Raw genomic sequence first — 18,259 nt, 5'->3', positions numbered from 1 at the left:
CGTTACCCTGAAAAGTAACTGCGTTAAGTAACGCCGTTTACTTAAACGCAATTACTTCCAACACTGGTAGTCAGTGCCTATCACACTGTAACTGGCTCCTCAGCTAATTGGAGCAAATCAGGAGTGGTTTTGACTATTGTGTGTACTGGAAACAGTTTTTCCCTATCTCTAGAAGTTAGAGAAGTTTTAAGAGTATGGCAAGTTTGAAGAGATCCTGGAATGCCCACAAAATATTTTCTGGTCATTTCTGAATGCCAGGGACTGAGAGTAATTTCTGTTGAGCTAGAGGTTGGCACCAGTGCTTTAGACCTAACCTAACTTTACCATTTAATAATAACATTTTAGAGTCATAATGAAAGAGACTTTGCGTTACCAAGACCAGTCATACATTTCCTGGACACCACTGGGTTTCCTGTGTTATTCTATTTTTTTTTTTTTACCCACCTAACTACAGCTAACTATGCACAGACTTTTGTCACTGTCTTTTTGTTCTTCCACATTGTGTCCCTGCTCTTTGTTTTCTCATGCTGGGTTATTTTGGATTTATCATTATCTAGGTAAAAGAGGATGATGAGAAGCATAATTGTAATACAATTTGGTAAGTAATTATACATTTCTAGACAAGCCATTTTCTCCATTATGTTTAAAAGGGCGTTGTTTGGTGTGTTAAGGGTTATTTGGTGAGTTAGGTTCATTGGTAATTCCATATTTTGGTTTTCAGTGGATTCTGGTAAGGGGGATCTCTATCAACGCCTTATTCTTTTACTCTAGCAGCAAGGTTCCCTGCTCTGGCCATCCTCTGCTCCAAGTATGATGTCATTTCTACTTTTTACTCACTTTAGATTATGAAGCAAGAAGCATGGTGTGTGACACTGTGCCATTTTGCATCATCATGGACAAGGCAGGGGTCAGGTAATTCAAGCAGTGAGATATCAGCAGTTGCAAGAACTACAAAATGTCAGTGGGTGATTCAACCCACTGGTGGTCACCAAATAAAATATAATTTCAGTGTGGGAATGCCTATTTGGACTATTTGAAATTTGCGCACAAAGCTCAAAAAAAATGTCGCTTTTACAGGTGTTGAGAGTACTTTTTTTTTTTTTTTTTGCAGCTCTACGTAAGCCTATGTGTCCATGCACACATAGCCATTTACAGGGATATTAGAGGAGCGTTTTCAGGCTGAAAAAAAAATTTAAAAACACCAAAGGCGTGTTCTTGAGAGTAGCTTAAGAGCAGAAAAAGTGCAAAATATGGCTAAATGCTTCTAAACACGCATTCATTTGCATAAACACCAGATGCATTTAGCGTTTGAGCATTAATGCATTCCAATGGCCAGAATAAATTAACATTTTGGCCAATAGAATGAATTAATGCTCAAACACTAGACACGCTTAAAAGGGCCTAAACAAGTGTGTAATACGCGTTTTTTGCCACATTTCATAAGGAGCCTTTTCCTGCCAGCAGTTATGGCCTTCAGAGGTGTTTTTTTTTTTTACAGATGCCCTGTGTGCATGAGGTCTTTAACTGTATAATATTGTATCAAATTAGTATTTTTTATTAGATTTATATAGCGCCAACAGTTTGCACAGCACTTAACAAAATGAAGGCAGACATTACAGTTACAATACAATTTGGAACAAGAGGAATCAGAGGGCCCTGCTCGTTAGAGCTTACAATCTAAAAGGGAGGTTCAATTGATACAAAATGCAATAGCTGTGGGGGATGAGCTGATGGAGCAAGTGAAACAGTGTTATTAGTTAGTAGCCGGGTAGGCTTCTTTAAAGAGAAGGGTTTTCAGGGATCGTCTAAAGATGGAAAGATTAGGGGACAGTCGGACAGATTGGGGTAGAGAGTTCCAAAGAATGGGAGAAGCTCTGGAGAAATCCTGGAGGCGCGCATGGGAAAAGGTGACAAGGGAGCTAGAGAGCAGGAGGTCTTGGGAGGACCGAAGAGAGCGGCTTGGTTGATATTTTGAGATCAGGTTAGTGATGTAGCTGGGGGCAGAGTTGTAGATGGCTTTGTAAACTATTGTTAACACTTTGAATTTTATTCGTTGGGTGAGTGGAAGCCAGTGAAGGGATTGGCAGAGAGGGGTGGAGGACACTAGTATGTTTCATAACAGTAGCTTATTCAGGCCTTGGTTTAAATAAAGGAGTCTCTGTTTATTGGTTTATTTACCCTTACTCAGTAATACTGAAAAAAAAAATTCTGCAGACAATAGCTTTAAGTGTATGCTCCATGTTTCTTCTATACTGGTTGTAAATTTTCTCCTCCTACAGTCCTTGCTGGTTCACTCTATAACGTGTATCTTCTTATTTCAGGGCTGTTTTTCTTTGTCCCATGCTCCTTGGCTACAGGTAAACATTTTATTATACCTGCCAAATTCAAAGTTATCTGTTCTAAAAAAATTTAGTTACGTACTATGTGTATTTTTTAATACTTGTATTACAAGTACCATTAAAGTAGAACTCTTTCCCCCTCCTCTGCCTTATCTGGCATATAATTTTGCAGATGGGAGCTGGTACCTCGTTTTGACAGGTACCCACTCCCACTTCTGCTCAGATCGCCTAGGTAAAGTTCTCCTCCACCTCTCTGCAGTCTTCTGGGACATGTCACAGATTCCAGAAGACTGTGGGACCATTCACAAAGCCCAGTGTGGCTCGCACATGTGCAGTGGCCAGTTAGCTGTAGAGCCGAAAGCAACATAGCCAGCTGGCCACAATTAGGATGGCAGGGCCAGAAACCCAAAGACTAATCAAAATCTAGCCTGGGTGAGGACGGTGCTGGACCCCTGGACAGGTAAGTTGTCCTATTATTAAAAGTCAGCAGCTTCATTTCACGCTAACTCAGCACTAAATCAGCACAGTAAATATGAAATATGAATGTGCAATATTTGATATTTAGAAAAAATCTAAAATACTAATACACTCATACTACTCTACTAAATGAAATAAATATAAATAATCACCTGTGTCTTAAACTTTCAGCATGTTCCCACACCCACCAAAGAATATTTAAATCAAAATTCAGTGAAGCGCTGCTGTGCATCCAAATAAATCCTCCCACAAACATATGGTATGCTCATAAAAATACAAAATTATGTAAAGTGCAATAAAATTAATCAAAAACATAGATAACATAAATAATCCAATTTCAATAAAAATCCATCCAAAATACCCAAAGTTAATCAAATCCCACAGTGCAAAATTATCTTCACACACTTTTGGACAGGGTGGTGTGACCAAAATCTTAGTGCTGCAAGCACACCTATATCAACTCCAACATGAATAATGCATTAAAGCTCTTTAAATCACACAACACAAAATTTTCTTTACACCTGTTAGGACAGCACAGTGTGACCAGGATCCCAGTGCTGCACACAACCTACATCAAATCGTGTTCCACCTCAGTTATTAGGATATGCCCTCACCTCCAGATTTTGACCTATAGTTAGATATAGGCTATATGCACCTTCCCCCAGATTTTAGTGGTGTATGTTTGTGTGTGTGTATATATATATATATATATATATATATATATATATATATATATATATATATATATATATATATACATATTAGTATACAGTATATGTGGCCCAGGTTATCTCCAGCCACTTCCACCTCAATCTTTCAAACCCACAGAACTGTGTCTTTAAATATTCTGAAGCAATAGATAATGCTCAAAGTCATACAAAACGCCACCATAGTGTAGTATTGAAACATACTATAGATGTAATAAAATCTCTCTAAGTTAAGAATTCGGTGCTTTTACCATTTTGCAGACACTTCCTATCATATAAGCTTCTTGGCGATTGATGGCCATTGTGGAGAGATGCAACATCTGCTGTGTTATGTTTAAATACCATAGCATGTGGTTAGTTTTTATACTTCTTCTGAGGCCCCTCTGCATCTCCTCCTCCCATGACTCCAGGCTGGGTCCCTACAGTAGGTACCCTGTGCTGTGGACCCGGTCACCGTGTGTGCGGAGCCAGCCACTAGTGAAGAGGCCAAGCACAACACTCCTTCACTACCAGAGTAATTGTCACCTTTGCCATGTCACCCATTTCCAGGCTGGTTGGATGATTTAGCAAGTGACACAAATACTGTAGTCATTCACAACAGCATTCTAGCTTCCTCTGGATAGCATTCTGCTTGTTAGACTCTGTATTGTATCTTCTCTAACTTCAGTCCCCTTGTTGTAAACCCTTGAAATTGACCAGGCAATTCAGGTGAACAAATAAATATATTTTACTGAAGTAGTTGCAGGCAACAAGTAACAGTTCTCAAAGATACCTTCCACACACTTTCCTAAACAAAACTCTCTAGTGCCTCATAAAGTGACTGTATCTTAGACAGATGGCAAAGAACAAATCTTTTTAAGGCAAGAGTCAATTTAGGCAGTACATCTACAAGAGGCAACAATAGCCTCTAGAGTCCATGATTTGGCAGTAATCCATAAAGGCAGTAAAGTCCATAACAAGGGGGTGATCCACTCTGACAGAGTAACAGCTACATTTTGGCAGTCTTGCCCCAACTAGCTCCTTCAGGAGCTCTAATGAACTGGAGGGGATGAACACAGCATGAAAAAAAACTGTCACCTCTTTAGAACCTCTTGGAAGTACCTGCTTTAATCCTTAGTGTAAATATCCTCATCACTGTGAGCAAATGTTATTACTTCTTTATTATATTGGCAAGATCTTCTTCCTGAGTGTTCTTAACTAACTTTAACCTAAGTAGATATAAGGGGAGGGGGAGTAACATGGTTAATACCAGGTACAGGGCAATCGGCATGTTGGGTAAAAAATTTAATAAATGATATAATATATAATATATGATCCGTAAATTAGACATTGGTAAAAAATGTAATAAATGATTTAATATATAATATATATATACGTAAATTAAACATTGATATAATGCAGCCGATTACCAAGTGTTACTAACGGGAAAAAACAGGAAGGGGGGAAAAAAGCAGGACTTTGTATGAGGTGTGTGAGAGCAGTTGGCAGATAGGACAGTGGAATCACTGGTACGAAAGGACAATTTAATAATAAATATCATCATGATATATGACATAACAATAAATGCATGATACATACATATGACAGTTCAAGATACAATAAAGAATGTAGTAATTGACAATTCATGCAAAACTTATAGGATGTACATTGGGAAGGAATGTTTGATAATAATTGCCATGTGTATAATCCAAGTATTGGTAGATTTGAAAGATGCACATTGGTAAGCTCGACGCGTATCATGGATAAATTCCACTTCATCAGGATCAGGTGCATCCCCAATCCCACTTAACAGTGGAGTCAGTATAAAAATGAAATAAGGATATTGTGGACAATTTGTCCAGATGGGCAAGGAGTCTTTGCCGGAAGCTGTGGTAGCCTAATCTGCGGTCAGTAGGGCACTCCAAGTGGGCATTCCAAGAGAGGCATAGGTGGCCAAAGTTCATGAGTGGTGAAGATGTCACATATAACAATCCCCAGGGATTACCAAAGCCGGTCACGGTGAGGCCCCCAGCGTCATGTCCACGCTCAGTGGAGGAAGGAGGTTGCTGCATCTCGGGCAAGAGGACTCGTCCAGGATTATCAAAAATGTTATTATCAAACATTCCTTCCCAATGTACATCCTATAAGTTTTGCATGAATTGTCAATTACTACGTTCTTTATTGTATCTTGAACTGTCACATGTATGTATCATGCATTTATTGTTATGTCATGTATAGGGTTGAGCGGACACCTAGATGTCCGTGTTCGACGGGTTCGGCCGAACTTTAAAAAAAAGTCCGGGTCCGTGTCCCGGACTTTTACCGAACTTTTCCCGGACACCGAACCCCATTGAAGTCAATGGGGACCCGAACTTTAAGGCACTAAAATGGCTCTAAAACACCAAAGGAAAGGGCTAGAGTGCTGCAAATGGCAGCAAAACGTAATTAAGAGCATGGCAAGTGCTCTGCAAACAAATGTGGATAGGGAAATAACTTAAAACAACAAAAAAAACCAGAAAAATAAAACAATGTTCTTCTTCATCTCTGAAGGACGAGGCCCATATGGAGTAGGAGGGAGGTTGAGGTGGTGGTGGATGTGGCGGTGACATAGGCGTGCGCACAGGGTGTGCTGGGTGTGCCTGGGCACACCCTAATCACCTAGGGCACATAGCATTGCCAGTGAGGAGATGGGAAAGATCTCCCTGGGACCTGCTCTGCTCTATTTCTCCTTGCCTACAGGTACATGGCCCCGATACATTACTCTCCCTGCTGGCAAACACATGCATGTGTATTTCAACTTTGGGGTGCACACCTTAATGCAATAGGCTGCGCACACCTATGGGCGGTGTAGGTGGAAGCGGCGGTGGAGGAGGACCAGGGCCGGATTAACAGCATCATGGGCTTGGTGCTGAGGATTTTGAAGGGCCTTAAGGGCCGTGCCTTGCCATGCACCCAGAGGAGGAAGGGTGCAGCCATGCATGCCTAATTCAACATGGGATGCTGTCTCTGAAGCCCATAAACACATCCATGCATCGCCAACTGTCCCTCCTTGTCCGGCCTTCACGCTGTGTGGGGAGGTTCTGAGGGTGCTGCCTGGGGAAGCGAGCATAGAAGCCAGACTTCTGTGTTTACAAGTGACAGAAGAGCGGTAACAGTGAATATGGCCAACCCGGGGCCTATATAAAAGGTAGGGGCCTGGAGCTGCAGCTCCAATAGCCCCTACATTAATCTGGCCCTGAGGAGGAGGACGAGGTAGCCAACACTGCTTCTTTTCAAAAATTTTAAATGAGGGTACACCCCAAAAGAGTGAGAAAGAGCAAAAATGGAACAATGGGTGGGTAAGGTCGGTATCCATTGCTATTCTGCATAAGGTACGGAAAAGTCCCGTGGGATCCATGCCTGGTTCATTTTAATGAACGTGAGCTTGTCCACATTGTCTCTGGACAGGCGGCTGCGCTTGTCTGTTATAACGCCCCCAGCCGTGCTAAATACCCGTTCAGATAATACACTGGCTGCAGGGCACGCCAGCACCTCCAAGGCGTAAAGGGCAAGCTCAGGCCATGTGCCCAATTTGGAGACCCAGAAGTTGAAGGGGGCAGACCCGTCATTCACTACATGTAGGCGTGTGCACACATACTGCTCCACCATGTTGGTAAAATGCTGCCTCCTGCTAAGACGTTCCATCTGAGCTGCTGGTGCTGCTGTTTGTTGTGGCGTGCTGACAAAGCTTTTCCACATTTCGGCCATGCTAACCCTGCCTTCTGAGGTGCTGGCGGTGCCCTGGTTGCGTTGGCGACCTCCTCCTCCTCCTCCTCTGCCTTGTGCTTCCACTGTGGCCCCGCTGTCAGATGGGAATGCCAGCAGCATGGCGTCTACCAGCGTGCGCTTGTACTCGCGCATCTTGCGATCGCGCTCCAGTGAGTGAATTAAGGACGGTACGTTGTCCTTGTAACGGGGATCCAGCAGCGTGGCCACCCAGTAATCAGCACAAGTTAGAATGTGGGCAACTCGGCGGTCGTTGTGGAGACACTGCAGCATGTAATCGCTCATGTGTGCCAGGCTGCCCAGAGGCAACGAAAGGCTGTCCTCTGTGGGAGGTGTATCGTCCGTGTCCTCTGTATCCCCCCAGCCACGCACCAGTGATGGCCATGAGCTGGCCTGGGTGCCACCCTGCTGTGAACATGGTTCCATCTCCTCCTCCAGCTCCTCCTCCTCCTCATCCTCCTCATCCTCCAGAACTGTGCCCCTGCTGGACAATTGCGTCCCTGGCGTTTGCGTGTGCAGGAACCCACCCTCGGAGCCCCTTGCGAATGACTGCCCTGAAAGCCTTGGAAATCTTACCTCCTCATCCTCCTCCTCCTCCTCATCCTGTGCCACATCCTCTTCCATCATCGCCCGAATTGTTTTTTCAAGGAGGCATAGAAGTGGGATAGTTAAGCTGAGAACGGCGTCATTGCCACTGGCCATGTTGGTGGAGTACTCAAAACAGCGCAACAAGGCACACAGGTCTCGCATGGAGGCCCAGTTATTGGTGGTGAAGTGGTGCTGTTCCGCAGAGCGACTCACGCGTGCGTGCTGCAGCTGAAACTCCACTATGGCCTGCTGCTGCTCGCACAGTCTTTCCAGCATGTGCAAGGTGGAGTTCCACCTTGTGGGCACGTCACATATGAGGCGGTGAGCGGGAAGGCCGAAGTTACGCTGCAGCGCTGCCAGGCGAGCAGCAGCAGGGTGAGAACGCCGAAAGTGCGCACAAACGGCCCGCACTTTCTGCAGCAGCTCTGACATATCGGGGTAGTTTTTAAGGAACCTCTGCACCACCAAATTCAGCACATGCGCCAGGCAAGGGATGTGCGTCAAACCGGCTAGGCCCAGAGCTGCTATGAGATTTCGCCCGTTATCGCACACCACCAGGCCGGGCTTGAGGCTCGCTGGCAGCAACCACTCATTTGTCTGCTGTTCCATGCTCCTCCACAACTCCTGCGCGGTGTGTGGTTTGTCCCCCAAACAGGCAAGTTGTAAAACTGCCTGCTGTCGTTTACCCCTGGCCGTGCTGAAGTTGGTGGTGAAGGTGTTACGCTGTCCGGATGAGGAGGCGGTAGAGGATGAGGAAGCGGAGTAGGAGGAGTTAGGAACAGGAGGCAAACTGAAGCGCCCTGCAATCCTCGGTGGTGGAAGGACATGCGCCAAATTGCTATCCGCCTCAGGCCCATCCGCCACTGCATTTACCCAGTGTGCCGTTAGGGAGATATAACGCCCCTGACCGTGCTTACTGGTCCACGTATCCGTAGTTAGGTGGACCTTGGCACAGATGGCGTTGCGCAGTGCACACCTGATATTTTCCCCCACTTGGTTGTGCAGGGAAGGGATGGCTTGCCTGGAAAAGTAGTGGCGGCTGGGCACGACGTACTGTGGGACAGCCACCGACATAAGGTTTTTAAAACTGTGCGTCTCCACCAGACGGAATGACAGCATTTCAAAGGCCAATAATTTTGAAATGCTGGCATTCAGGGCCAGGGATCGCGGGTGGGTAGGGGGGTACTTCCTCTTCCTCTCAAGTGTTTGGGAGATGGAAAGCTGAACGCTTCCACGGGACATTGTGGAGATGGTTGTTGGTGACCCAGGTGGTGGTGTTGCTGACAGATCGTCTGTTTGCGGGGTGGCAGGTGCCGGTATCACTACAGATGTGGCTGGAGCGGCCGAGACTGCAGCAGAAGAGGAAGCAGGATGAGCCAGAGACGTTTCTTGGTTTTGAAGGTGTGTACTCCACTGCAGCTCGTGCTTTGCACTTAGATGCCTGATCATGCAGGTTGTGCTCAGGTTGAGAAGGTTTATGCCTCGCTTCAAGCTCTGATTGCACAGGGTGCAAACCACTCGTGTCCTGTCATCAGCACATTTTCTAAAGAACTTCCACGCTAGAGAACTCCTTTGAGCTGACTTTGGTGCGCTCGTTCCCTTGCTGCGTTGGGCAGTAGCGGGCGTAGTGTCTAGGGCACGGCCGCTCCGCTTCTGCACCCTGCTCCCTCTTCTGCTGTGCTGGTGGCTCTGTGCGACCACCGCCTCTTCCTCCAAACTACTCAGGTCACCTGCATGACGTTCATTCCATGTGGGGTCGAGGACCTCATCGTCCTCCACATCATCTTCCACCCAGTCTTCACCCCTGCCCTCCTTGTCGGTCTCCACAATGCTGAACGCCGCAGCAGTTGGCACCTGCGTTTCGTCATCATCGGAGACGTGCTGCGATGATCCTTGCATGTACTCATCTTGAGAAATAAGTGGTTGGGCATCGCTGCACTCAATCTCTTCCACTTCTGGGGCAGGGCTAGGTGGATGGCCCTGGGAAACCCTGCTGACAGAGTCCTCAAAAAGAATAAGAGACTGCTGTATGGCTTGGGGCTCAGACTGCTGGCCTGATTTGCAAGGGGGTGAGGTGAAAGACGGTTGGACATTGGCTGCAGGTGCCAACTCTGACCTTTCTGCAGTAGACTGGGTGGGAGACAATGTGAAGGAACTGGAGGCACTGTCAGCAGCAAACCAATCTACTATCGCCTCAACTTGTTCTGGCCTCATCACTTCTAGGGGCGTTTGATGCCCTACCAAATACTGATGCAGGTTCTGTCGCCTACTCACACTTGAGGAAGGTGTTTCACTTGTGCGTGTAGCTGGCACAGATCGACCACGTCCTCTCCTTGCAACAGGAGCTCTACCAGCAGCACCACGACCCAGGCCACGGCCCTTATTTGACGGTCTCCTCATATTTCTGTAATTTAAGATCTTGCCCTAGAAAGGTTTTTATTGAATAGCGGAATAGGAAATATGATCCAAAAAAGTGTATGTATCTCGCACGTACAAAACCACACTAGGCCCCAATTACTATTGTTTCTACCCCTAAAAGGATGGATGAGGAGTAGGAGGAGTATGGAACAGACAGCACCCTCAAATCTTCAGAAGTATGAGATGAACCCCAAAAACTTGGAAAGGTGGATCTCACACGTACCGACACAGACTATCCCGCAATTCAATTGATCCTCAAAGGTTTTTATTGAATAGCGGAATAGGAAATATGATCAAAAAAAGTGTATGTATCTCGCACGTACACAACCACACTAGGCCCCAATTACTATTGTTTGTACCCCTAAAAGGATGGATGAGGAGTAGGAGGAGGAGTATGGAACAGGCAGCACCCTCAAATCTTCAGAAGTATGAGATGAACCCCAAAAACTTGGAAAGGTGGATCTCACACGTACCGACACAGACTATCCCGCAATTCAATTGATCCTCAAAGGTTTTTATTGAATAGCGGAATAGGAAATATGATCAAAAAAAGTGTATGTATCTCGCACGTACACAACCACACTAGGCCCCAATTACTATTGTTTGTACCCCTAAAAGGATGGTTGAGCAGTAGGAGCAGGAGTATGGAACAGGCAGCACCCTCAAATCTTCAGAAGTATGAGATGAACCCCAACAACTTGGAAAGGTGGATCTCACACGTACCGACACAGACTATCTCGCAATTGAATTGATCCCCAAAGGTTTTAATTGAATAGCGGAATAGAAAATATGATCAAAAAGAAAGTGTATGTATCTCGCACGTACACCACCACACTAGGCCCCAACTACTATTGTTTGTACCCCTAAAAGGATGGTTGAGCAGTAGGAGGAGGAGTATGGAACAGGCAGCACCCTCAAATCTTCAGAAGTATGAGATGAACCCCAAAAACTTGGAAAGGTGGATCTCTCTCACACGTACCAACACAGACTATCCCCCAATTTAACTGATCCCCAAAGGTTTTTGATTAAATAGCGGAATAGAAAATATGATCCAAAAAAAGTGTATGTATATCACACGTACACAACCACACTGGGCCCCAATTACTATTGTTTGTACCCCTAAAAGGCTAGGAGTAGGGGGAGTATGGAACAGGCAGCACCCTCAAACCTTCAGAAGTATGAGATGAACCCCAACAACTTGGAAAGGTGGATCTCTCTCACACGTACCAACACAGACTATCCCCCAATTTAACTGATCCCCAAAGGTTTTTGATTAAATAGCGGAATAGAAAATATGATCCAAAAAAAGTGTATGTATATCACACGTACACAACCACACTAGGCCCCAATTACTATTGTTTGTACCCCTAAAAGGCTAGATGAGGAGTAGGGGGAGTATGGAACAGGCAGCACCCTCAAACCTTCAGAAGTATGAGATGAACCCCAACAACTTGGAAAGGTGGATCTCTCTCACACGTACCAACACAGACTATCCCCCAATTTAACTGATCCCCAAAGGTTTTTGATTAAATAGCGGAATAGAAAATATGATCCAAAAAAAGTGTATGTATATCACACGTACACAACCACACTAGGCCCCAATTACTATTGTTTGTACCCCTAAAAGGCTAGATGAGGAGTAGGGGGGGTATGGAACAGGCAGCACCCTCAAACCTTCAGAAGTATGAGATGAACCCCAACAACTTGGAAAGGTGGATCTCTCTCACACGTACCAACACAGACTATCCCCCAATTTAACTGATCCCCAAAGGTTTTTGATTAAATAGCGGAATAGAAAATATGATCCAAAAAAAGTGTATGTATATCACACGTACACAACCACACTAGGCCCCAATTACTATTGTTTGTACCCCTAAAAGGCTAGATGAGGAGTAGGGGGGGTATGGAACAGGCAGCACCCTCAAATCTTCAGAAGTATGAGATGAACCCCAAAAACTTGGAAAGGTGGATCTCTCTCACACGTACCAACACAGACTATCCCCCAATTTAACTGATCCCCAAAGGTTTTTGATTAAATAGCGGAATAGAAAATATGATCCAAAAAAAGTGTATGTATATCACACGTACACAACCACACTAGGCCCCAATTACTATTGTTTGTACCCCTAAAAGGCTAGATGAGGAGTAGGGGGGGTATGGAACAGGCAGCACCCTCAAACCTTCAGAAGTATGAGATGAACCCCAACAACTTGGAAAGGTGGATCTCTCTCACACGTACCAACACAGACTATCCCCCAATTTAACTGATCCCCAAAGGTTTTTGATTAAATAGCGGAATAGAAAATATGATCCAAAAAAAGTGTATGTATATCACACGTACACAACCACACTAGGCCCCAATTACTATTGTTTGTACCCCTAAAAGGCTAGATGAGGAGTAGGGGGGGTATGGAACAGGCAGCACCCTCAAACCTTCAGAAGTATGAGATGAACCCCAACAACTTGGAAAGGTGGATCTCTCTCACACGTACCAACACAGACTATCCCCCAATTTAACTGATCCCCAAAGGTTTTTGATTAAATAGCGGAATAGAAAATATGATCCAAAAAAAGTGTATGTATATCACACGTACACAACCACACTGGGCCCCAATTACTATTGTTTGTACCCCTAAAAGGCTAGATGAGGAGTAGGGGGAGTATGGAACAGGCAGCACCCTCAAACCTTCAGAAGTATGAGATGAACCCCAACAACTTGGAAAGGTGGATCTCTCTCACACGTACCAACACAGACTATCCCCCAATTTAACTGATCCCCAAAGGTTTTTGATTAAATAGCGGAATAGAAAATATGATCCAAAAAAAGTGTATGTATATCACACGTACACAACCACACTGGGCCCCAATTACTATTGTTTGTACCCCTAAAAGGCTAGATGAGGAGTAGGGGGAGTATGGAACAGGCAGCACCCTCAAACCTTCAGAAGTATGAGATGAACCCCAACAACTTGGAAAGGTGGATCTCTCTCACACGTACCAACACAGACTATCCCCCAATTTAACTGATCCCCAAAGGTTTTTGATTAAATAGCGGAATAGAAAATATGATCCAAAAAAAGTGTATGTATATCACACGTACACAACCACACTAGGCCCCAATTACTATTGTTTGTACCCCTAAAAGGCTAGATGAGGAGTAGGGGGGGTATGGAACAGGCAGCACCCTCAAACCTTCAGAAGTATGAGATGAACCCCAACAACTTGGAAAGGTGGATCTCTCTCACACGTACCAACACAGACTATCCCCCAATTTAACTGATCCCCAAAGGTTTTTGATTAAATAGCGGAATAGAAAATATGATCCAAAAAAAGTGTATGTATATCACACGTACACAACCACACTAGGCCCCAATTACTATTGTTTGTACCCCTAAAAGGCTAGGAGTAGGGGGAGTATGGAACAGGCAGCACCCTCAAACCTTCAGAAGTATGAGATGAACCCCAACAACTTGGAAAGGTGGATCTCTCTCACACGTACCAACACAGACTATCCCCCAATTTAACTGATCCCCAAAGGTTTTTGATTAAATAGCGGAATAGAAAATATGATCCAAAAAAAGTGTATGTATATCACACGTACACAACCACACTAGGCCCCAATTACTATTGTTTGTACCCCTAAAAGGCTAGATGAGGAGTAGGGGGAGTATGGAACAGGCAGCACCCTCAAATCTTCAGAAGTATGAGATTGTGTTCACTGTACCCCACAAAGATTGAGTTCACTGCACCCCACAATGATTGTGTTCACTGCACCCCACAAAGATTGTGTTCACTGCACCTCACAAAGATTGTGTTCACTGTACCCCCCAAAGATTGTGTTCACTGCACCCCACAAAGATTCTGTTCACTGTACCCCACAAAGATTGTGTTCACTGCACCCTAAAAGGATGTTGTTCACTGCACCCCACAAAGATTGTGTTCACTGCACCCTAAAAGGATGTTGTTCACTGCACCCCAAAAAGATTGTGTTCACTGTACCCCCCCAAAGATTGTGTTCACTGCACCCGACAAAGATTGTGTTCACTGCACCCCAAAAAGATTGTGTTCACTGTACCCCCCAAAGATTGTGTTCACTGCACCCCAAAAAGATTGTGTTCACTGTACCCCCCAAAGATTGTGTTCACTGCACCCCACAAAGATTCTGTTCACTGTACCCCACAAAGATTGTGTTCACTGCACCCCAAAAAGATTGTGTTCACTGTACCCCCCCCAAAGATTGTGTTCACTGCACCCCACAAAGATTCTGTTCACTGCACCCCACAAAGGATTTTGTTCACTGCACCCCAAAAAGATTGTGTTCACTGCACCCCAAAAAGGATTTTGATCACTGCACCCCAAAAAGGATGTTGTTCACTGCACCCCAAAAATGATTTTGTTCACTCCACCCCAAAAAGATTGTGTTCACTGCACCCCACAAAGATTGTGTTCACTGCACCCCAAAAAGATTGTGTTCACTGTACCCCCCAAAGATTGTGTTCACTGCACCCCACAAAGATTGTGTTCACTGTACCCCCCAAAGATTGTGTTCACTGCACCCCACAAAGATTCTGTTCACTGTACCCCACAAAGATTGTGTTCACTGCACCCCAAAAAGATTGTGTTCACTGCACCCCAAAAAGGATGTTGTTCACTGCACCCCAAAAAGGATGTTGTTCACTCCACCCCAAAAAGATTGTGTTCACTGCACCCCACAAAGATTGTGTTCACTGCACCCCAAAAAGATTGTGTTCACTGCACCCCAAAAATGATTTTGTTCACTGCACCCCAAAAAGGATTTTGTTCACTGCACCCCAAAAAGGATGTTGTTCACTCCACCCCAAAAAGATTGTGTTCACTGCACCCCAAAAAGATTGTGTTCACTGCACCCCACAAAGGATTTTGTTCACTGCACCCCAAAAAGATTGTGTTCACTGCACCCCAAAAAGGATGTTGTTCACTGCACCCCAAAAAGGATTTTGTTCACTGCACCCCAAAAAGATTGTGTTCACTGCACCCCACAAAGGATTTTGTTCACTGCACCCCACAAAGATTGTGTTCACTGCACACCAAAAAGGATTGTGTTCACTGCACCCCAAAAAGATTTTGTTCACTGCACCCCAAAAAGATTGTGTTCACTGCAGCCCAAAAAGATTGTGTTCACTGCAGCCCAAAAAGATTGTGTTCACTGCAGCCCAAAAAGATTGTGTTCACTGCAGCCCAAAAAGATTGTGTTCACTGCAGCTCACACACAGAAAAATGGATGTGGATCACTGACACCTGCCTATCTCCAATCCCACACCACACAGCAATATCGATTGTAGTTTGTAGAACACAGTTTCCCTAAAATTTAGCAGACTCTGTCCCTAACAGGATTGAGAAGAGATCGTAGATCAGGATTGAGTGCAGATTCACCCCACCCCCCACACAGCAATATCGATTGTAGTTTGTAGAAGACACTGACCCTATAATTCAGCAGACTCTATCCCTAAAATGCCTACAACTCGCCCTGCCTAAACACTCCGACCTGTCCCTCAATTCTATCCGGACACAAATGTTTTTTTCCTGCCTATCTTTCCCTAATCAGCAGCCAGCACATTGATGTGTGCTCTGTCCCTTAGCTAAGCAGCAGAATGACGCCGCTGCGGCTGCCTCGAACTTATAAAGACTTGGTCACATGCTTCAGACGGCCAATCACAGCTACTAAGACATTTGCAGGCATGGCTGGGATGGCTTAAGGCACACCAGTTAAACGATTGTTGATTGGCTGTTGAAAGCCCGCCATGAAAAGAGCGCCAAAGCATGCAAAACCCGGAAATAAAACGACCGAACACGGATTTTTACCCGAACATACAGTAAAGTGTCCGTGTCCGTGTTCGGGTAAAAAAAATCCAATTATTCGGTACGAACACGAATAATACAGTCCGTGTTCGCTCAACACTAGTCATGTATCATGATGATATTTATTATTAAATTGTCCTTTTGTACCAGTGATTCCACTGTCTTATCTGCCAACCACTCTCACACACCTCATAGAAAGCCCGCTTTTTTTCCCCCCCTTCCCATTTTTTCCTGTTAGTAACACTTGGTAATCGGCTGCATTATATTAATGTTTAATTTACGGATATATATTATATAATTTATTAAGTTTTTAAGCAAAGTGTCTAATTTACGGATCATATATTATATGGTATATAATTTATTACATTTTTTACCCAACATGCTGATTGCCCTGTACCTGGTATTAACCATGTTACTCCCCCTCCCCTTATATCTACATGATCAGGGATGGAGGCACTCAGCCCTTGATGGACAATGCCTCATATAAAGTCCCAACCTTTTCGTTTTGTTTTATTTTGTTTTTGTTTTGTTTTTGTCTTTGATAACTTTAACCTAATTTTAAGTGTACTAGACCTTACCTGGCTGAATAAAAACAATAGACTATGTGCAATTTTATGATTTTAAATAGCCATAACATTCCTTGTGGTCTGAAACTATGTTAGATATTGCCCAGGATTAGGCCACATGCGGGAACATGGGAACCATATTTTTTCGCAAGGAGATGAAAGCAGTAATAAAGCTGAATTCCAAGAATCCATCCACTTTGTGAAAAAAAAAAAACAACGAGTTCAATCCAAGGAGGTGCATGACATCTCCTGCATTTATCTCTATTATTTATAGCTGAGGTTTATGGCTCTGCTTGAGCATACACTGAAAGTGGGGGCTTTTAGAGGAGAGAGGGGCACACAAAGAAGCTATGCCGCCCTCCCCTCTGCTGCCCATTCAAAGAAGCTCTGTATTTTGTAAGTTAGTTCACATAATACTAAGGCTTCTGTAATTGCACTGAAGAGGGGCAGGCATAACAGCTGCACCGACTCTAATGTTGAAGATGCTTAGACCTGAAGCATCAGTGTTGGGCTCCAGGAAATACCTCAATAGACATCATCCAGGAGTGCAATGAAACTGTCAGATGTAAATAATATAGATAAGCCCAGGAAATGTCACGTACCTCCTTGGACTTAACCCATAGGGTGGAATTCCTCGAAGCCCAAAAGCAAGCATTTATTATTTTGCTAATTCTTAGATGTGATAGCTGTATTGGTTTTCTTTTTTAATCTTCCTTTTTTTCTATTTTCACTTGGTGATTTGGCGAGTAAGTTTGTTGTTTTTTAAAAGATCAAGGTATCTTGCAGTTATGGGGTTGAGACAAGCTATTTAACACTGATAGGGGTGCTTACAATTATCATGTTTTTTTATTAATATAAAACCTGTATCCGAAAAGGAAAATATTACTATAATTGCTTATAAAGTGTATCTTAATCTGCTAATACATTAAATCAGCAGTGTATCATTCATGTGTGCAAAGTGTGCAGTGCAAACAGGACCCAAGGGCAATGGGGCCCACTGTGCTCTGGCCCACACTGCACCCATGGAGGAGAAAAGCCTGAGGCGCTGCAGCCACGCCTGTCATTGCCCGCTCTCTGGCTCCTATCACATAGAATCTGTGGGACTCAATTCTCAGTCACACACAGATCATGTTGCTGGAGTTGAGAGTGGCTTTCTGGGGGTAGGTACTGTTTCTCAGGGGGTGGGGTGTTGATGTTATCAACTGGAGCCCGGGAACGAGGAAACCTTCCATGTGTGTGAAAGATGTTCCTGAGAGAGGTGAGCTCTCTAAATTTAGGGGGGGGGGCTGTCAAGATTGAGGATGGGGGACTGAGAAAACTGAAGATGGGGGTGTGCAGACTGAGGATGGAGAGCGCTATGCAGACTGATGATGAGGAGACTGTGCAGACTGATGATAGGGGGGGGCTATGAAGACTGAGGATGGGGGGAACTGCGAAGACTGATAATGGGAGAGTCTGTGAAGACTGAGGATGGGAAGGACTGTGAAGACCGAGGATGGGGAGGACTGTGAAGACCAAGGATGGGGGACTGTGAAGTTTGAGGATGGAGCGGACTGTGAAGACTGAGGATAGAGAGACTGCG

The 18,259-nt window shown here is 44.6% G+C and overlaps 1 protein-coding gene across 1 annotated transcript in view; it reads left to right on the top strand.

The window, feature by feature from the left end:
* Positions 1–469: 469 nt before the first annotated feature.
* LOC309545393 (Fc receptor-like protein 5) overlaps positions 470–18,259 on the top strand; it is a gene marked incomplete at its 3' end in the record, with an annotated part of 153,630 nt that continues 135,840 nt past the window's right edge. The window contains exons 1-2 of the mRNA XM_082244573.1: positions 470–598; positions 2,322–2,357. Coding sequence (XP_082100699.1) covers positions 568–598; positions 2,322–2,357 — 67 coding nt within the window. The 5' untranslated portion in view covers positions 470–567. The remainder of the gene's footprint in view (positions 599–2,321; positions 2,358–18,259) is intronic.

Source organism: Pelophylax lessonae, assembly GCF_965119305.1.
Source record: "Pelophylax lessonae genome assembly, chromosome: 1".
Taxonomy (NCBI): Eukaryota; Metazoa; Chordata; class Amphibia; order Anura; family Ranidae; genus Pelophylax; species Pelophylax lessonae.
This window is presented reverse-complemented; position numbering and strand designations above follow the sequence as displayed.